Below are 21,562 nucleotides of genomic sequence, written 5' to 3' on the forward strand. Positions count from 1 at the left end.
CGCGCTGGGGCGCGCGGGCGGTTCCGGCGAGGTCGCGGTGACGTGTCGACGCCGCAGCCCGGCCCGGGACGCGGGGGGGGGAGGGGGCACCGGCCGGACCGACCTGACCCGACCTGCACCGCGCCGGCCGCGGCCGTTAGCCCCGCGCGGCCGTTAGCCCCGCCATGTTCAACGTGGAGAGCCTGGAGCGGGCCGAGCTCGGCGAGAGCCTCCTCACCTGGGTGAGTGCCGCCGCCCCGCCCGCCGGGGACACGGCTCCGTGCGCCAGCCCCGGCCGCCGCCGCCGGGATGGCGGGGAGGGGAGGGGGGACAGGACGGGACGGGACGGGCCGCCGCCCAGCTCCCGTGTGGGCCCGAGCCCTGCCGCCGCCGCCCCCGCGAACAAAGGAGGCGGCGGGGCCGCGGCCTGCGGCGGGCGGCGGGCAGCGCCCCCCCCCCCCCCAAACTTTCTTCCCTCCCCTGTTTTTCTCTTGAGCCCCGAGAGGCAGCGGTCACCCGTGAAGTCAGGATACCCCCCCACACACCCCACTCAACCTTAACGTTACCCTTCTTCATCTCGGCCTTTGGGCCGTGAGCTCCTCGGCGGCTGCTCGTACGCACCCGGCGCTCTGCGCTTGCTGGACGGTGACCCGGGTTTGCAGGCGCCGCTCCCCSTTTTGAGCGGTGACTGTGCCACATCCACGGAGCTGGGGTTCCTGTAGCCGCTGATCCGCTGGTGAGCTGTTTGGAAACGCCGGGTTTGTGGTGTTTTGGTTTGTTGTCATCTCCGTTAGCAGTATTGCCAAGTAAATGCCCATTGTGTGAAACTATGGAATAGGACTGGTAGTTGAAATATATACTTGCTCTCTTAGATATTTAGTCTGTGAAAGGTCAGAGCTGGATAAAGCTGTGACGATGGTGAGTAAATTACGGGGGAATAGTAACTTATATTTTTCTGTGAAAGTCGAAAGTGGACAAGCAAGGAAGATTCATTGACTATTAAGGGTGAGCAGGTGGCCTGGGATGTGCAGAAGACTGAGGTTTTGGGGGAAGAGTTTATAATACAATGCCCTGGCTACTCTTCTGCTTTATATACATAGATGGAATAAGTAACTCTGTTTCACTTTCCTTCACATCTCTGCCAGTCCTTGCGCCTTCAATGGCATTGGCCACTTGTCCTGCTTTTGGCTTCCCATGATTTCTTTTTCAGATGTTGGGAAGGAAAGGAAAGTCTTCCTACTGTTGGAATTCATGAGCAAGTAGATGTGTCTGAATCCTGGTGAAGAAAGGCCAAGCAACAGGCTTAGGATGAGGGGGAAAAAAATAAGCTTTATTGGGGGTTGATGGAAGAAGATCTGTTGCTGTGTGTTCTACTTCCCCTGTGCTCTTGCTTTAGCTGTTTTAGATATGATCTTCCGGTGCTGTTTGACAGTAGTCACATCACTGGGAGAGGGATAAAATGAATGCTAACCCCGCAAGTGGTCCCAGTCCCAATGCCTTCTTGACTCCTCAACTTTCCAAGTAACYAACAGACTAGACTTTTGCTAGGAGTCCAGTCATCTGCATGTGGACTGATATATTTGAAATACGTGAAGTGCTGCAAAGTGATRTACTGAATTTTCTGTTGTATGGTACTGGTCTGTAAACAGGGATTTGAACTTGTTGATCCTACCCTTTATTCAATCATAGGTTGGATAAAATTGTTAATAACCTGAGAATATTTAGTTGAAATGCAGCATTTGTACAAAAGTCTGTATCAAGTCTGAAAGTATTACAGGACTAAAAATGTTCTAATATTCACTTAAAATACGGTGTTCAAATTTGATTTTGAGGTGATAATATTTCAATTTATTTGCAAAAGATTGCATAAGATGAAACTGTTTGCTAGCTAGCAAAGGAATTCACAAAGTGCAGAGTGAGAGTTAGAAGACGGTGGTTTCTCCTGGCAAAGAGGGGAGACTTCATTGTACAGTCAAACGCAGTACAGACCAGTAGTGTATATGTGTTCCAAAGGACTGTATCATCAACTTTTGCACATGCTCAGATYCAGTGGAAGTTGAGGTCCTGTTGATTTAGAAAATAAAATAAAATAAGAATCAACAGTTCTTGCTTGTGGAGGGGATGATGACAACTATGTCTAGATGACGTCTATTCACTATTAGTAAAAATCTCATTGATTTTTTTGCATTACAAAGAAAAATGGTAGAACCAAACAGTGATTTTTTTTTTTTCCTTGCCATGTTTGAGAGTTGAAGCAATCAATTTTTGAGGGGCAAACTTTATTGTCACCTTTGAAAATAATTTGCACTTTCTTTACAAAGCTGAACCATTAAAAAAGATGACCTTTGGACAAAGAAATCTCCTGGAAATGTAGACATAAAAATGGAGAACTATTTAAAGAAAAAAAAGAAAAAAGAAGAAAATGTATTGTATCATTGTCTGTCTGTAGGAATTATGTACTTAGTCATATAGACATATGACCATGGTTAAGCAGTAGTAAGTTATGTGCATTCCTTGACCTTGTCCAGTTGGATTTTTGCCCCCTTTGTTGTAATGATCAATAAAGATCTCTTTTCCACATGCTACCCTCCTTTRCATACTGAGCTAATCAAGAAACTAACTTCTTTTCTGGTTAACAGAAATACTAGTAGATAATTCTTAAATAGAATCAGAATTGGTCAACACCTGTTTCTTAGCTGAATATATATGGAGCTTTAGATTATTTTAACAATTTCAATATTTTTGGATGAAGGTGACTTTGAAACTGGTGCAGTTAAAAAAAAAAGGGGGGGGGGGAGAAGGTTTATTCCAAGATATACAAAACTTGCAAAAGAGATCATGAAGTTTTTTGGTCCTCAGTGAAACTGGCAGTATAAATAAGAGGCCTTTTTGATTGTATTTCTGCTGAAGCGCCGTAATGATTCCTGGGAAACTGCTCATTTAGATGGCAGAATAGAGCCATTTTAATTGGAATTTATGCACATCTTAGAAGGTCAGTCTTTTCTATTACGCTGGAGAGCTTGGCAGGTCTTAAAAACTGGTTTAACCTCCCAGATTGCTTGTATAACACTTCACATGCATATAGAAGTACTTCAACTGGTTYGTCCATGTTTTGAGAAAAGTAGATAAGGCTTCCCACAGGTCTGAGAACCTGTTTGGCCTAAACCAAGCGTCTGCTGACATGGATGTAGGAGAGCTGAAAGTGCTCCTGCCTCTGCCAACCCGTGATTTTGAATGATGAGAGTATTGGTCAAGCCTTCGGCCTTGCCTGCCTGAGATGTGGTATCTTTAAGCTAGAGCAAACTGTTTRCCTGTGACTGTTTATTCTCACCCCCTCTCCTCTGTTCTGTCTCCTTGGTGTTATGGTCTGGCTTGGGGCTTTACTCTCGATCTTCTTTGTCTCATTGGCTGACAGCATTGTCACATAGTTTTCTGAGTCATTCTTCCTCAGGACTTTAAACAGCCGGGAGAGCTTTTGCTTCCTGCCACTTCAGCAGATGAYCGTGATGGTTCTTTGAGGCAGCGAGGGTAGTGGCAACTGGAGTGAAACCGAGCGAAAGACTGGTGCCCAGCTACTGATACCTCAGGGTCAATATTTCTAAGCGTTAGCAGTGTTTGCCGACCACTTTCACTGCTGAACTAGTTCCCTACCAAAAATCTCCCGGAAGTCTCTCYTAGGACTACTCTAGACACTGCAGTATAGTTGTCCAAGCAGCATTGCAGCCAAAACAGTTTAGAAAAATGTGACTGTGAGGTAAACCTATATTGTTTCAGCGTGCCTAATAAAAGTTTGCAGCATCTTTTYTGTCAAAACTTGTGACTGATTCGGATATGAAAATTCAGATTCTGTGTTGTATGTTGTGTCGGGAGTGCTTTTAACTGAGATATGTCTCTGAGTCATGWCTTAAGACCCTGCTGTGCTTTCAAACATGCGTATGGCAGTTGCACTATAATATACACACATTGGAAATCAGTGTGATGGCTACAGACTTGTCAGTATGTAACCTGAGAAATTTTCTTTTGACATAGAACTAAGATCTGATGCTGTATAGGTTGCTTAGCCCTGGTATTTAAACAGCAGGATTCCTCAAAGAGGTCAGTGCTTGCTGGTCCTAAGTAGCAGATTGCTGTGGAGATATCATTAACTCTCCCTTGCCCATGATGGTAAGCAACTCTTTTTTTGCCATATGCTGCCTCCAACAGGTTGCACCTTCCGCCTGCTTTCTTTCTCTTCCTACCCTGAAGGCCAAATATAATTTCTGCAGATAGAGGAACTGAGATACTTATTTTGCTGGTATTATTTTTATTTATTTTGTTGATGTGTTAAAGTTTTCTTTTAAATGGGAACTTTGTAGATACTGTTCAAGATGACTGTTTTGGGTTCCTTCATTCTGAAAGCACATTTGACCATTTACGTGGTATCAGTCCTTTGACCTTTCTCTTCTTTGGCTGAAAACTTTCCTCAGTATGGTATATTTCTGTCTTCTGTGTGATGGCCCTTCCTCAGCTGAAAGGATTTGCATATATTCATTTGAAATGCAGAAGCCATGTGAGCAACTGCTGAACTAGAGATTTTTTGATTCCTCAGGAAGGTTGTTTTGTAGGCCCCTTTCCAGAGAGGGTCAAAGGTGCTAAAATTTACTAAAAAAGCTGTGTCTTTCACCTCCTCTCCAATTATCTTCTTTTTATACTGTGTTGTTTTTGTTCCTTGTGCATCTATACTTTTAAGTATTATTCTGGTTTTGTGCAGATGCAAGGACTGCAGGAGACTAGCTAAGCCTGCTTAAAGTCTCTCTTCTTGATCACTGACCACAAAGTTATAGGGTTTCATTTTCTTCTGATGGTATCATCACATCTGCATCTCTTACCTGTTGAAGAAAACATAAATTTTCAGGAATGGCTGATTGTGCTGCTGATCACAGCAGGTCAAGAAAATAGTTCTGTTTGGATATATTACTCTTCAGACAGGGGGAAAAAAAAGTGAACTTGCTGGTATTAGTGAAACATAGGTTAAAGTGTCTGGCAGATTGCAGTCCCTGTACCTTCTGTGACACACCATTAAATAGATTGAGCAACCTTTTTTATTTTTGATGACTTCTCACTAATATGGCAAGGAGTTTTTTGTCTGAAAGATTGTCATCCTGAGCAGAAAAATGTTTCAAATGTGCAAGACCATATAATGATCCAGTTTTTGGATAGCATTCTTTCTATGTTTAACAACAAATGATAAGTTATTGGTGATCAAATAAACAGCAAAAAAGTTTGGTAAGGTATATGCTGTTGCAGGATGTATTTTTATTTCACATCACTCATTAACTCTGTTGGAAGAAGCTGTGGTATCTAGCACCATTATTAGGTTATAGGCATTTTTGGCCTGTTGCTGAGAGGTCAAGCACAGGCAGAAGAACTTCTCTTGAGGAATGTATGGTAGAACAAGTGATACTAAGTTGATACTATATGAAGATGATAATTGAAGATGATAATGTATGTTTTATATGTATGTTATATAGGAAGAAACCACAACAGGAATAAGACTGAACATGTTGATAATTGTAGACATAGTTCTTCCTGTGTTCATTTGACTCATACTTAGTCTTAGATTTTGATTCTTCAGAGCCTTGTCCAGATTCTGCCTTTTTTCAATTTCCTTCTTTCTGAAAAGATGCCTTATAGTGGTGGTATAGTACTAACAATTCACTTTGAAGAAAAAGCCCTTTTGATGTGATTCAGTATGTGCTCAATTTCAGCTCCCAGTCCTGCCCCTTCCCTTATTTTAGAGGTTGTGAGATGCTGCTCAGGGAAGAAACAGATTTTCTGCTGGGAACTGTGAGCCCTAAATAGTACAGAGGAAAAGACTTTTCTGTTAGGTTGTTTATCTCAAGGTGGGAGGCGAAGAGAGAAACCTTCTCCCATTGTCTTTCGAAATAGTTAATGGTTATATCAGAGGGATGAACTCAGATTGTGAGTTTTGCAGGATTATCTTTATCTTTTTTACTGTGGGACCCTTTTGAGGCTATTGAACTAGAAGATAATATTCTCACACTATTCTTACTGGTCCATCAAAAGTACTTCGTACTGACAGGTTTTATCTTTAACTTCTATAGAGCAATTGCAGACATTGAAAGTATGCAGCAGGGGAGGGAGAAGAAAAAGGCTCCAAGACTTGATTGCAGTTGCTGCTATCTTCTTTCTTGGCTGAGCTGAGGGCTCTTGGGTGCTGCGACAGTTTCATAATGGCTTAACCAACTTTGGTTTTGCTCCAGTTTCAGACTCTAAGTGCAGGGTTGCTTATTCAATTTAATTTGTAAGTTCAAGGCACCAATTAAAAAATAGGTTATTGGCCACCCAGACACTAGCACAAGGTTAAGACAGGAATGGATGGCTGGCAGTGAGGGGAAGAGGGTGATGGTGTCCCTTCTGTGGCTTGTATGGCCAACAGCCTGGCAAGTCCTCCCTCACAGTGAACGTAATTAAGGCAGCTCCTCCCTCTACCCACTGGTAATGGTTTCCTGCCCTTCAGAGTAGTCATGCACTGTTTTCTTAGCTGTCTTGCTTCCTCATACATGAGCTAGTTGTTCCTATCAGTTGCTTAGGGCTTCCCAGTCAGTACAATGATGAAGAGACAGCATGGAAAGGAGGAGGAAAGCTACGATGGGTGGAAAGCTATCTAAAGTTAGAGAAGAGGGTGTCCAGCCAGCTCCCCACTCCTGCATGTGGCAGGCAAAAGCTTCTGAAGGGGATATAAAGTTGGAGTTGTGTTTGAATGGAGTAGCTTGGGCACACAGGGCAGCAGTTTTTCAACTGGGGCATGCAAGAAATGTTTTGAGAGTGGGGAAAGTACTGCACAAATAGCTGCATTATAAAACTCATGATAATGTGCTTCAGCCCCTACATTGGTAGGGCTTTTTCACACCATTTAACTACAAGCTTCTGACTAGCGCTTTTATCCTTTTTGGAAGTCCCATAGACTGTTGGGAGCTAAGTCTGTCTGGGTAGCTAAGGTTAGATACCAGTGTTAAACAGAAAGTATGTGTTCATACTGTGTGTGATAGATGTTTGGGGGGCATTAGAAGATCTGGGAAAGGAGAGTCTGTGTTTTATACGTTCTGGAGTTGCAGAGTATTAAATGAGCTGCAGCCTTTCCCCTGTTCCAGAGTTATATAAACCTGTGAGTGACTATGTTTGCCACAGCAGCAAGGTATCCATAGTTTTACTTCAGGATAGGAATAGATAGAAACTATATTTGTGTTTGATTTGAACAGAGATTATGGTTGTCAGATCAATTCTATAGTTGCCTTTGGTGATCAGGAAAAATAAGATGGAACTTGATCACTCTAGAGTGGTTTAGCTGATATAATTATATGAACAATGTCAAAAGATGGCAGCCTGTTCCTTTATGACCCTTACCTTTCTGATGGAAGTATTGGAATTTGGTCTACCTCTAAAAGAACTTGTTCTGCATTATTTACATGGTCTACATGAAATCCAAGAAAATATGTGCTGAAATGCAAATCCTGGAAGAGAACAAGTCTTCAACTGCAAAACGTGATAAACTTGATGGTGTGCTGCTGAACATCTGTGTTACTAATTCTAGAATCTGTTAAGTTGGAAGTTTCTTAGCCTGCTTGATGAAAATTTACTGCTAACTCTTTCTAGATCCCATTTTTCAGCTCCTCAGCCTTTCTCACTCTTGTGATTCTGTGAAAGACTGGGTGTTTCCATGCTGATCAGAAAGTTTGTGCTGATGATATTTCAGTCCAAGTTAGTGCTGTTGAATTCATCTTTTATACCTTTGGGGGAGAATTCTTTATTCTACCTGTCAATAAAGATAGCACTTTTCATCTAAATTACAGCTGCAAGAGGTGGAGTTGTGGGCTTTAAATAGTTACTCCTCTTTTTCTGTATTTTGCAAGGGCAAAGCTGTCACTTGCATTCATCCACCCTTTTTAAAGTAGCATTAGAAATGTGTATAAATCTGGACTGCTAGTATGCTAAGTTTTTGTCTCTAGACGTTCTTCAGGAAGTTGAAGGACTTTGCTTTAAGCCATCAAATAAAAGCATTGTGTTGCCACATGTGCTTTATCTTAGTAAGGATCAATTTGGGCATATTTTTCTGGTGCTATTGAGGTTTTTAGTAATCTAGTTTTCATCTATGTTAAAAAAAAATTCTTCTAGGGTTCATTGAGCACTGTTTTGTTACTTGTTTTCTAAAAACAGGTGTCAAATACAGTTCCATTATCCTTCTTTAATGAAACTTTATGGATCATGATTCTATGGATTCTATTGTTATCTAGACTATCACAACCCAGAGAGCTGAAGGCAGCAGATATTATGCACTTCTTGTGGTTGGTTATGAATGTTGAATTCGTGTAATCATGTTGTTTGATCAACTTTGGGTTGTAGACATGTAGGTTTTTGCAGTTTGTTGATCAGTAGAGGAAGCTGGTGGTTCACCTCCTATAAACTCTGCTGTTCATGTTTTGTTCTGTAAGAATATGTTTCTGGTCTTAAAGGCACTTTTTTGGTTGGATTTCTAAAATTATCAGTGCTTGGAATGTGTATGTATGTATCCTATAAATGTGTATTGAAGTAATGTTCTGGCAGTTTTGCACTTGCTAGTGGGGAAAATGGGAAAAAGAATCAATGGGCAAGTATTGCTTTTAGATAAACTATGATTAAGTACCTCAAGGAGAAAAAAAAGTATTTGTTTAGGCCATTATGTTAGGCCCCCCTATTAGGTTCCATATTTTCATTTTATCACCATGACAAATGCTCTGTAATATTCTTTTTTTTTTTTCATTAGCTGATTCATCTGACTTTCATCTAAGAACAGGAATACAATCCTCTTTTACCTAGGAGTTTGTAGATTAGCTTGTTTTCTCGTGTATGTTTCTGAAATGATTAAATCAAACACCCTTCAGACTAAAATTCTGCTCAGTGTCTTAATACTGTGTCAGACCTGGACGGTTCAGTTTGTAGCAATTTAGTGGCAGTGGCAAGAAAGCGTAGTAAAAATTATTTTATGCTGTCATTGCTCTCCTATCTTACAGTGTGTTAGTAAATATGCTTTAGTCGGAGTGCCTTCTTTGCTCTCTGCACTGCATTTCCCCAGAGGGTAATACAGTACAAAGGAAGTACTTTATTTGTGAACAACTTAAGCTGTAGGTGGAAAATTTTGATGGAGTTCTTTCACGGAATTGACATCTGGCTTGTTCAGGTATTTGGGATCAACAACAGTTTGTATAATGAGAAGGGAATTAACAAAAACAACACCCAAGTCCTTCTCCCTGAAAAAATCCCTACCCAGGCCAGCCAGTTTGTCCTTGCCATTTCAATGTTTAGTCATTTGAGTACATAACATAAACTTGGATTGCAAAATAACTCTTGAGATTTTAATAAGGAAAGTCTGACAATATAAAGACCAGTGAAAACATCCAGAAATCCAAGTCCTGGAGTAAAATTGCTGCTTGTCTGAGAGCCTGGATCATGTTTGTTTCACTCGGTCTGCTGCTGTCTTGGAGAGCATGAAAAAATGACTTGTGGTTTGATTATCCAAGCAGAAGATAGCACTGCTGCCAACTGGGAGGAGAAAAATGAGTCAAGAAGCTTGACTGAAGTTACCCTGGAGCACAGGATCTGATTATAAGATAGGAATCCAAATCTCATTTTGAGAGGTCTGGCCTAGTATGAGAATTTGGAAACTGAGTATGAGCAACTTTCTGTATCAGGTAAGTAGTTTACTGTTCTGAAAAGCATTAAAGGTCTGGTTTCCTCCAGCTCTGGTGCTGAGCAAAATGTGTTCTAGTGGGGTTCTTGTGGATCTTGCTAATAATATAGGGTGAATCATAGTCTTGTATGAGCATAGAAGTGGACACCATTCCTTACTTTTCTCAGTTTGCTCCTTCAGGTATTCTTGCCCATTGCCAGAATAATCTCGCTGTTGAGTAGTAATTCCCCTCTGCCCCACTGAGTCTGGTTTCTTTCTCATTCCTTTTAGCTACCTTCCCCAGTCTTGGCTATATGATCTGTCTTCCTTTTGTGGCAATACAGGCTTGATCTAGGCTCTTCATGGAAGCTAGTTGTAAGCTGACATAGCCAGTTCCGAAAATATAGGCAAATAATGGATAAATAATTCTGAAGTGTCACGACAGTGTTGGGAAGGACTTTGATAAATAACTAATTGGACACTGGGCATTCCTTTGTTGCATTTGTGCGTAAGGCAACCAGTCACACACTGTTTATCAGCTAAGGGCCTATAATACAGACTTCAGATATTATTACAAAAGAATACATAAGAGATTTATTATGCAACTGTAACAGCAGTAGAAGGCAAAGCTTTGGATATGATCATTGTGCAAAGAACAGGTCTTTTATTAACTCTTAGGGCTCAGGAGGTTAAGGAGCTGGAGAGCTTCATAAGTTATGGCTTTTATTTTATCCTCATCTTCAGGTACTGTCTTGGAGACTGTTTGTTCAGTCTCTGACCTTAATATCAAGAGTATTTTTCATGGAATGTACTTTTTCCTCCTATCTCTAGTAGCTAATAAAGCCTCACTAGTCATATATCTGAAACTGTAACTCAGATTTTCCAAGATCCTGACTTCCTGTAGTAATTATTTAGCCCCTGGTGATATCCACCATATTATTTCCTACCTTTGCGTTGAAGGATTTTCCTGCTACTCTAATTTTAAGTTTTATATAAAAATTGACAATGCATGCTCAAAGCATTCTGAATCAGAGAGTTCTAGATTAATATTAAAAAATGAAATGAAACAGCTTTCTTAGTCTCATTATATGGCAGTTGATGGGAGGTGTGAAGGCCTACCAGGGATAGTGGTTGATGCACGTTCTGTTTTGTTTGTTTCCAGACTGTCTTGTCTGTAAGTGTGAGTTGTCAAGGCTATGTAAAGTGGCACTGGAAGTGGAAAAAGGGTTGATAACAGGGAATGGGAAAGAATTTACAGCTTTGGGGAACAAAAGATGAGGGCAGTATTGAAAACACTCAAGAAGCGGGAGCAGTTCCAGCAGGACGAGAGAGGACTTTTCCAGGGGGAAGCACATTACAATGCACAGGAAGGGCAGTGTTTCACAACTGTTACTGAATAACTGCTTAGAGGCACACAAAAAAAGTATTTGCTGCTCTGTCTCCAAAGCTGGACCCTGTGTCTGCACTGCCATATGCTTCCTATTCTTCTTTCTGGAAAATGAGCTCAACTGCTTCTTAGATTGGTTTAGCTTTTAGCAGAACTATTTGGGAAGGGGCTAGGTGATGCGCTTTGATATCAATTTGTAAAACTGTTGTTTTATGTAGACTTCTTTTGAAGAAAACAAGTGTAGCTTTCATTGTGTATCTGTGGAGGTCTCTGATATGAAAAAGATATCTTTGCTGCAAGAGCTAAATAAAAGTTATATTGCATAAATTTGCTGCCTTAGTGGAAAAGTTATGCTGTGTTTTCCTCACCTGTGCAAACAAAGACCTTTTTTTACAAAAATTAAATGTTTACAAAGAAACAAGTCTTATAATTAGTTTTTAATCTTTGTTTCCGGTCTGTGTTATCTAATTATAGAAAGCATTAGTGTCTTCAGTGGCAATCTTAGACGTGTGTCTGTGAAAAAGAGTTTAGACTGGCTACCTACTGGTCCTTACCATCTGTTTTGCCCTTTTCTTATGTGTGAAGTATTGGGGAAGTATGGTGATAAAATTAGTCACAATATGGCAGAGATGCATCTTGTTGTTTGTGTCCTGGAAGTAGGCTTAGCAATCTTCCTTCYTCTGCTCAGTGTATTGATATCTTCTACCTACATTTTTATTTAGTCAAGGAGGGAGTTTCATAGATGAAGATACAGTAAAGAATTTGACAAGATGTGATAAGCTTGCAGTATGTGTGAAGATTTTAATGTCAGTATTGCTTATTTGAAAATAGCATTTTATTTTGTCTGTTTTTGAAAAACCGTAATAGTGTTCCTAAATGCATTTTTGTTTTGGCTGTTATGCAGCAGATTAAGTGATTGAAGTTCTGGTAATTTAAGGTCATAATATGCAAAACTGGAAGCAAGTTTTAATCTCATGCTTATGCTTGAGGATTTTATCCCTCTAGTACCCTGAACTTCTTCATGCATTAGTATGTACGATCTCTCTGCAGCCTTTTTCACTAGAAAGTATTGTTTAATGTGTTGCTGGACTTTGTGGATTCAGATGCAGAATGGACTTTGTATTCTTTCGATAGCTCTGCAACAGTTCAGAGACTGTAGGTACATTATTCAAGTTTTTGAAAAAAACAGAAATTTGATTATATATCCTGTGATGTCACTTTTTTTTCCCCTACCACCCACCCCAGTTTTCACCTAGAATTTAGGAAATCTGTGATGATTCCTTGATTTTTCTGGAGGAGGAATGAGGAGCTGCTTTTTCTGGCTAGTTCAGACCAAGCTGTAGGATAGTCTACTTGATCTAATGTGTTGAAATCACTTTTGCTTTTTGTCTGGATGCCATACAGTTATTTAGCTTACTCAGTGAACATGCTCTGAGAGCTCATCCTTTTAGCTCTTCATGGATATCCTTGCTGCTTTTCCCTAATCAAGTGCAAAATTTTTTCTTGCTGAATAAAGAAAAGAGTGGAACATTCACTTAAGTGTTTGTTCTCTAAAATTAATTTTAAATGGTTCTGTTGCTAGACTGCTTATTTGAGATTCCCAGGCACTATGAGAACCTGGATATTGTGCTCCTGATTTTTGAGGGCGTTCTGCACAAGGAAGGACATGCTAGATTTTCCACTGTTGTTAATTGCCTAGTATTGCAAGATACATAACTAGAGGATGTTTCTTGGGGAATGGCTTGGACCTGCATTAATATTTCAAGTACTGTTAAAGAACAAATGGTTGTACATTATGTTCAGAAAGAATGGTTGATATACTGGAGGTTAATGTAGCCTGAAGCAGCAAGCTGTCTTGTAGGCTTTCTTGTCCCTGGGGTGCACAAATAGTGCTTCAAACAAAGCAGCTCAGGCTTCCCTGGAAGAAGAATAATGGTAGAGAGGGAGCTGGGCAGATGGCCTCCAAATGATACGTCATCAAATGTGTATTTGCACAAAACTCAATGTTACCCTTGAAAATGGTCATTTAAAGTAAATACTCAAATAAGTTAAACCATAAGAATGAAATGAAAGGCTCTGTTTTATATCAAGGAAAAAAGGGGAGAAAAGTTTTGCCTCATATATTTGTACATTAGCTGCTGATATGGTGGGAGGTTTCAGATAGTCTGTAGGCTTTATGCATGAAAATGGAGTAGATGAATAGAAGCCATAGAGAAATTAAGATGTATATTGAGTGTTTTGAGGTAAGAGAGAATTCTTGCTCTTGCATAATTCTTTACTTTTAAAAGTATTACATGGTACGCTCAGAAAACTAACCTTAAGTTTGTCTCAGTATGTATGCTTAGTGCACAATCTGTAGAGTGGATTTTGTTTAAAACATCTCTAGTCATAAGTAATTCTGTCATCAAACAGTTCAGTCATATTCCTTGGCTTTCTGCTTTTACACTTAGGAATACTAGCACTTATTTTTGTATCTTAATCTCCATCTGAAGACCACAGACTTTTCATTTTGTGGACTTTGACGTCTGTCACTGTATTAATTAAGCACTCAAAAATAGAGAAATAATAGTGTATAGACCTGCTAGGGCTTAACAGCATTATTCTGTCTTCCTCCATCTGATAGTAGAGAGGAGTTAAGTTTGGATTATGCATGCCTCTCTATCCGCAATCTTATGGTCATGTGGAGCATGTGAAAATTTTGAGTGATTAGCATTATTTTTAAAAAGCCAAGTTTCTTACACACATTTACTGAGAGAATGGAACTTTCAGAAATATTTGAATGGGAGAAAAGAAGGCCCAGTGCCTTTCAAATTTTGTTCCTGCAATAGAAGATGCTTTGGAAAAATGCCTTTTTAGGGAATGTACTGTTGCCATTTGTAGCACAGCTTGCAGTATTTTTGTTTGCAAAAATAAAGCTATTAAGGCATTAATTAACATTAGTTCATTTTCTTAACTGCTATTAAATCTGAAAACTTACTGCTTCCTAACTCATACACTAAATTTGTGCCTTTTACTCTATCTGCATAGTGAATTTTTTAATTCTGAAAAAAGCTGTTGGCATTTAGATAAAAGATAACTTTCTTCCTTCTCCCTCAGATCCAGACCTTTAACGTTGAGGCACCATGCCAGACTGTGGAAGATTTAACGAATGGGGTTGTGATGGCCCAGGTTCTTCAAAAAATGTAAGAACAGATTTACTTAATTTAAATACAAGCAGATTTATTATCTATAGATTTGTTTGAATTTAATTGTATTTTAATTCAAACTTGGATGGTATTCCATAAGCATGTGACTTTTTCTCAGTTTAGACAGCACTTTAATCTGAAATGTGACTAATAGCTTTTTCTCCATAGCTTCAGTTAACTACCTTAAACGAAAACCTTAAAAAATGCTTTTTTAGATTAAATACTTCTTCAAGGCTAATCTTTTTGTTAAGTAAATTGGGTTAAAACTAAGCTTGTAAGTTCAAAATACTTAAACTTTTTTAAACAGTTGGAGCCAGTGGAAGGTAAAGTATTGGCCCCAGGCAGTGCTTGAAACTAAAATCAATATACCACATGTTAGAATTGCAGGGTTGCATGCAACAAAACTTCTGTGATAAACTGAATGGATCTGTCAATTTAGTGGTATGCAAGGACATTACATTCCTAACAGCAAGTGGAAGGAAAGATAGCTGTTATGTTAGGTAATGATTTTGTTCTTTTGAACTTAAAAATCAAATAGGATAATATTAGTCTAGGATGCATTAGTCTAGGATGTTTTTGTGTACAGTCTGAGAATGAAATGTTTTAAAGATACTTGTTTTCAACTGTGTTATCTGTCCTTGGCAGTGATTGTTGTGAAGTTCTTTGTTTCTTTTTGAGGACTAAAGATAAGCATCCGAAATGTTTTACATGTTGAAATGAATTACATGTTTTCACAGGAGCACAGCTTTTTTTTCTTTCTTTCTTTTTTTTTTAAAAAACCTTTCCTTAGGAGCTTGATCAGCACTTACCAAAGACTACTGTCCAAATGGAGTATGTCAATTCTTACAGACCTATAAAAAAACCCCTAGAGATACACTTTAGTCCTCTTAACTTGAAGAGGATACTGACTTCAAGTAATCTAACTGCAGAATAAAACAATTTTCTGTATAATTTCTTGATAATGAAGACTAGCTAGGTACAGAATAGACAGTAACAGCTTTCCATTAGAATTTCTTTGCTTCACATGAAATAATCATAGAATGACAGAGTAGCTGATGCTAGAAGGCACCTCTGGATATTGTCTAGTCCAACCCCCATGCTCAAAGCAGGATCACCTAGAGCAATTTGCACATGTCCAGTTGGAACTTAAGTGGAGAATCCTCAGCTTCTCTGGGCAGCCTGTGCCAGTGTTCAGTAAAACATTTTTTTTCTTTTGTTTAGATGAAATTTCTTCTGTTTCAGTTTGTGCCCGTTTTCCCATGTCCTGTCACAGGGTACCACTGAGAAGAGTTTGACTCTGTCTTCTTTACATCATCCTGTCAGATATTTATGCACATTGTTAAGATCCACCCCCACTCCCCGAGCTCTCTTCTCCAGGGCAAACAGTCCCAGCTCTCTCAGCCTCCCCTGTATGAGAGATGCTCCAGTCCTCTAATCACCTTTGTGGCCTACTGGACTTGCTCCAGTATGTCTGTAACTGTCTTGCATTGAGGAGCCTAGAAGTGGACACTGCACCCAGATGTGGCCTCCTCAGTGCTGAGGAGAGGGAAGAATCACCTCACTCAGCCTGCTGGCACCACTCTTCCTAATGCAGCCCAGGATGCTGTTGGCCTTCTTTACTGGAAGGGCACATTGCTGGCTCATGGTCAACTTTGTGTCTACCAGCATCCCCAGGGCCTTCTCTGTAAAGGTGCTCTCCAGCTGCCTGGCCCCTGGCCTGTACTGGTACATGTTGTTATTCTTTCCCAGGTACAGGACATTACATTTCCCTTTTTTAAACTTCATGAGGTTCCTCCCTGCCTGTGTCTTCTGCCTGTTGAGGTTCCTCTGAATGGCAGCACAACCATCTGGTGTATCAGTCAGTCCTCCCAGTTTTGCAATGTGTGCAGACTTGCTGAGAGTGCACTCTGTCCCATCTCCCAGGTCATTAATGAAGCTATTAAACAGTATTGATGCCAATGTCAATTCCTGGGGTCAGGCACTAGTGCCAGGCCTCCAGCTGCACTTCATGCTGCTGATCACAACCCTCTGAGCCCAGAAGGTCAGCCAGTTTTCCATTCGCCTCACTTCTGCTTATCTAACCTGTACTTCATCAGCTTGTCTGTAAGAACGTTACAGGAGACAGCGTCAAAAGCCTTACTAAAGTCAAGGTAAACAACATGCACTGCTCTCCCCTCATCCACCAAACCAGTCTTCTCATCATAAAAGGCTGGTTAAGTATGTTTTTCATACATCAGGTTGGTTAAGTATGATTTTCCCTTCGTAAATCCATACTGACTACTCCCACTCACCTTGTTGTCCTTCATGTACTTGGAAATGGTTTCCAGGAGGATTTGCTCCATCACCTTCCCCAGAATGGTGGTGAGACTGATTGGCCTGTAGTTCTCTGGATCCTCCTCCTTGCCCTTCTTGAAGGTAGAAGTGGTAGGTGCTTTCGCCCAGTCCTCAGGAGCCTCTCCTGATCAGCATGGCTTTTTAAAGGTTATCAAGAGTGGCCTTGCAATGACATTGGCCATCTCCCTCAGCACTTGTGGATTCATGCTGTAAGGTCTCATGGACTTGTGCATGTCCAGATTGTTTAAATGTTCCCTAACCTGATCCTTCTCCAATGAGAGTAGGTCTTGCTCTGGGCTTTCCCCCTCATCTCTTGTGGCCTGGGATCCTGAAGGCCAGTCTTACCAGTAAAGACAGAGAAGAAGAAAGCATCGAGTACCTCAGCCTTTTCCATGTGCTTTGTCACCAGGACCCCTGCCCCATTCAGCAGCGGATCCACATTTTCCCTAATCATCTTTTTTATGCTGATGTACTTGCTGATGTACTTGTAGAAGCCTTCCTTTTTGTCCTTCGTATGTCTCACCAGATTCAACTCCAGATGGGCTTTAACTTTCCTAACCCCATCCCACCCCCTGTATGCTTGGACAATGCCTCTATATGCCTTCTGGGTCACCTGTCCCCTTTTCCACCTTCTGTGTGCTTCCTTTTTATGTTTGAGCTTAGTCAGAAGTTCCTTCTTCATCCATGCAGGCCTTCTGTTAGCTCTGCTTGATTTACTGCCCATCAGAATGGACCATTCTTGAGACTGTAGGAGGTGATTCTTGAAAATTAACCAGCTTTCCTGACCCTTTAACTCTTCCCTGGAGCTGTATCCTATGGGATTCTTCCAAGCAGATTCTTGAAGAGCCCAGAATCTGCTCTGTTGAAGTCCAGGGTTGTGATCTGCTTTTTGCCTTCCTCTCTCCTGTCAAGTATCCTGAACTCCACTGTCTCACAGCCACTGCAGCCAAGTGACCCCAACCTTCCCATCCCTGACCAGTTCTTCCTTGTTTGTAAGAATCAGGTCCAGCAGAGCATCTTCCCTTTCTGGTCCTATGGTTATGAATTGTACAGCTATACCATTACACAGTACAGCCTATTACGTATGTTTTGATTTACAAAGAATAAAAAAGCACTGCTTTTATATGTTCCTGGTGTTTTTTTTTGTTTTTGTTTTTCTTTTTTTTTTTTTTTTTTGCTAAACGGACATTCTTAAAGCAATTTACTGTACCACTATTGAAATGAGTAATAATCATGAGTTATGCTCCATGCTCAGTGGGTTGGTTTTCTTCAGAAATGTATTTCTGTCTGTTGGCAGAGATGCAGAGATGATTGCTTAAATAAAGGAAAATTTGCATACAAAATAAGATGGGGAGGGTATAAATGAGCACTGCTGAGAACAGCATCACATGCAGTGATAACCATTGACAGAAGCATAAGTACCTTGTGCTTTGAAGAGCAGTACAAGCTACCTGCAGCCCTGTTTAGAGACTAGGCAGCAATCAACTGGTATGTAAATGCCTTTATAAACTCTGAAATTAATCCAGCACAACACATTCCCCAACTTTTTGGATTTAGGCTCATATGATGATAAGAGAAACTTCAGTTCAAAATGCTTGGTTCAAACAAGTCATGTCATGGTAATGATGATGCTCTGGTTTTCTGCTGACCTTGTGTAGTGCAGTACCTCTTCAAAATTAACTGATGGATGTTTTGTAATCACAGCCGCTCGATTGTCAACAACACTTATGTTCATATTTGCTTAGGTGATGCTTTTTCAAACATTGTTCTAAGAGATGACAACATCTTTATTAATGACGTGGACTAAGGGAGTTCAAGAACTGAATATATTTGAGTCATGATTCCCAGAGATTAAGCTTAGGGAGACATGTTTGTGGCAATGACTAGTGTCGTTTTGGAAGCAGTATTTGTAAAGCCCTTTTAGAAAATATTTCCACAAATTCAGGTGAAAAAATTTTGGTCTCAGGTGACTTGTTCCATTAGCTCAATATAGAGAGAAATCATTGCAGTCGATGTTAATTCTTGTGGTCTAAACCTTGATGGAATTTTTGAGGACAAAGCTGAAATTATAACAGTGCATTAAGAATGATACTGAGGTGGCTTACAGATAGATCAGGAAAGGACGATCATTCTGGATTTGCTTGGTGTTGACACCCAGTTTGTTGTTTCTGGTATTGCTTGCAAAAATATTTTCTTTAGATGCTACTAGTAATAACTAGTGTGATCTACATAACAATAACTAGTAATAACAATAGTGTAATCTGTATTGAGGTGCTGTAAAGATATTTGTTGGTACTTTTCTGACCACTGTTATATGTTAATGACTTTGAGTGGATTGCTGATGAGGTGCTGGACTTTGGATACTTCAATGAGATTTTGTACTTGAAAAAACAAATGGGATCTGTGGAAGAGGACTACCACATTTAGCTTAGATTTAATTCCCAGGAATCTTCCCAAAATATATGTCTGACAAGAGATACATAAAAGGTGTAGGTAGTCCAAGACTTTTGTCAAGAAAGTGAAGGCGAATTGCTGGTCCGTGTGTCACTGTTACAGCAGTAGTACCTGAGAAGCTTTTTATTTGCTATTGCAATATAGGGCTCCTGAATGCACTGAGTTGGAGTTGAACCCTAAACCTTGTAATTTTAACTCAACTGATGCCCTTGTTGAGAATGGGGTACACAGTGTTAGCCAGCCAGTCTGTCCAAGTAGACTTCTGCTTGTGGGCAGTTCTTTATGCTTGCCAATGCTGCTTTTTAGACTAGTTATTAGCAATGAAAATGTTAAGCGAAGAATTGGCCTATTCATTGTGCCTGCAGCCTTCAAGCAGGTGAAGATATTTGTGATGTAGCGTAACCCTTAAAAATGATAAGATACAGGCCTTAAGAAAGTCTCATTGGTCTTTTTTTTGCCAGAGAAGCACAGGTAACTACTCTTATCAGCTTTGTCACTCAGCTGGGCCAGTACTTCATAGCTCTTGAGTCTGTTGAAATCACCTGACTGTTGGTGTTTCATAGAAAACCTAATCAAAAGATGCCAGGGTGCTTTCTGAACTCCAGAACTCAAACTGAAGCAATTCAGGTTTCAGCTGCTGACTTGTTTCATTACTCTCCAGGTGATTGGGTTGTGATAAGTAGAAATTAGGCAAGGTAAGGCCTTTTCCAAGGAGGAACATTTATTTCATACAAAGACCTAACATCAGCCTTCTTTATCTCTAATAAAACATGTAAGTATTGGAATCAAGTTCATTCTCGGATTTACCTGCTGCAGAGGACAGAGAGGCTGTTTCAAAGCTATTTGGAGAAAGTCTATTTCAAACCCAGATGAAACTCTGTATAAAATGTTACATTTTCTGTTTCATACTTTGAGATTCTGTCATCAATGCTAGAACTACCCTGTTTCTGAATGGGAGCAATTTGGAGTCTTCACCTTAACTAGTAATTAATGCTGTTCTTCCAGGTATATATTTGCGTATGCCGTGTCAGAGGAAAAGAAACATGCCTTAATCTTCACTGGAGTCTGTAATAGAATGTGTAAAAAATAACAATTGGAATATGTCAGTTGAGAAACTTTGCTGTTTGTGATCTCTCTCATTTGCTATGTAGTATACCATGGGTTGCTTGTAGACCTTGATACTTAGTGAAGAAAAATGGGGGAAAATACAGTACAGGAGAAGTAGCGCATCAGGTACAAAAAGTGTCTACGAAGACTGTGCCCTAATACAAGTACTGATGTAATTGCTGGTTAACAGTATATATCATATGGACATTGTTTGAATCTTCAGATGCCTACATAGTTTCTTCTTTGAGTTTTTGCCGAAAGATCTTGTGTTGACTTACCACTAAATAAAGGGTTCAGTTTAGCCATCTCTAGAGGATACAGCAGTAAATCTAATAGTACTTTGCAGCAAATGCAGTCATGAAATCCAGAAATTAGAATACTTTTTATGAAACTCAAACATGAATCTCCACACTGACTCTTAAGGGCCTTATGCTTACAAAAAAAGAACGTTTTTTGGTTTTCTAGCTACGTTAACTTTATTTTTCATCTGAAATGCAAGTCTTTCCTTATGTTGGCATATTGCTTTAAAAATAGTTATGTTTAATGAGTTCTTTCTTTCATTCTGCTCATAACATTGGCAAAATTCTGTATGGTAGAGGGGAAATTTGACTTTAGTAAACAGTAGAAAACATTACCTTTTTAGATGATTTTAGAACTTTAGGGCAAGAGAGTCTTAGGAGTTGTCATGAACAAGCAGCTCGGGGAAGGTGCTTGTGAGAAAGGAAGAGATGAAATTTACAGAAATAAAAGTATGCTGCACAAATTTTAGGTGTTCTTTGTCTTTATCTTGATTGCCTCTTCAAAAGTACAGAAGGTAGAAAAACTGTTGTGGAAGGGTGATTACAAAAAAACTGACAAGGATTACCATAAGAAGAGATTTGGAAAAATTGTGATATTTGGTAGATGAAATAATAGTGAAGTTTATTCTCGGTGAAAAACTCTTAACTCCAGTGCTGCTTTTAATTTTTCTTACTTTATGAAGGCAGCATATATTGAACAATCTCAAGCTTCCTTTTAGGAAAGGAGTATTTGCAGTCCATGTCTAGCAGTTGGAATCAATAATATGTGAAAAGTAATATTTTCTGGGAAATCTACAGTGTAGTGTCACAAACAAGAATGTATTCTGAGAGGTTAGTCTCCAGCATCAACTGATAAATTAGGGGAACAACAACATGATGGAGGAAGAAACTGGCAAGGTACATTGCATGTCCTGTGGCTTCCTCAAAAATGTTAGCTACCCATGGCGTGCAGCTAGAAATGGGATATATGAACAGAGTGTAAGTAGTGAAAAAAGTGAATAGTAGCAGGTAAGTAACATTTTAGTTATTTAAGTCATGTCAGCCTGAGATAGATGCTTAATCACTAAAGTGTCTTAACAGTTTTTGAAACCTTTTCTAACTCATGTTCTTT

The 21,562-nt window shown here is 39.9% G+C and overlaps 1 protein-coding gene across 8 annotated transcripts in view; it reads left to right on the forward strand.

The window, feature by feature from the left end:
* Positions 1 to 43: 43 nt before the first annotated feature.
* The window catches only part of HOOK3 (hook microtubule tethering protein 3), an 83,617-nt gene continuing 62,098 nt past the window's right edge, over positions 44 to 21,562 (forward strand). For 2 of the 8 annotated variants that reach the window (XM_026078270.1, XM_026078340.1), the window contains exons 1-2: positions 45 to 221; positions 14,169 to 14,254. In XM_026078270.1, the coding sequence (XP_025934055.1) occupies positions 165 to 221; positions 14,169 to 14,254 (143 nt within the window). In that variant the 5' untranslated portion in view covers positions 45 to 164. Of the gene's footprint in view, positions 222 to 575; positions 716 to 9,610; positions 9,708 to 14,168; positions 14,255 to 21,562 lie in introns of those variants that run through there. The other 6 variants (XM_026078278.1, XM_026078304.1, XM_026078315.1 and 3 more) reach the window with 5 other exon arrangements.

This window comes from Apteryx rowi, unplaced genomic scaffold (assembly GCF_003343035.1).
Source record: "Apteryx rowi isolate R43461 unplaced genomic scaffold, aptRow1 scaffold_113, whole genome shotgun sequence".
Lineage (NCBI taxonomy): Eukaryota > Metazoa > Chordata > Aves > Apterygiformes > Apterygidae > Apteryx > Apteryx rowi.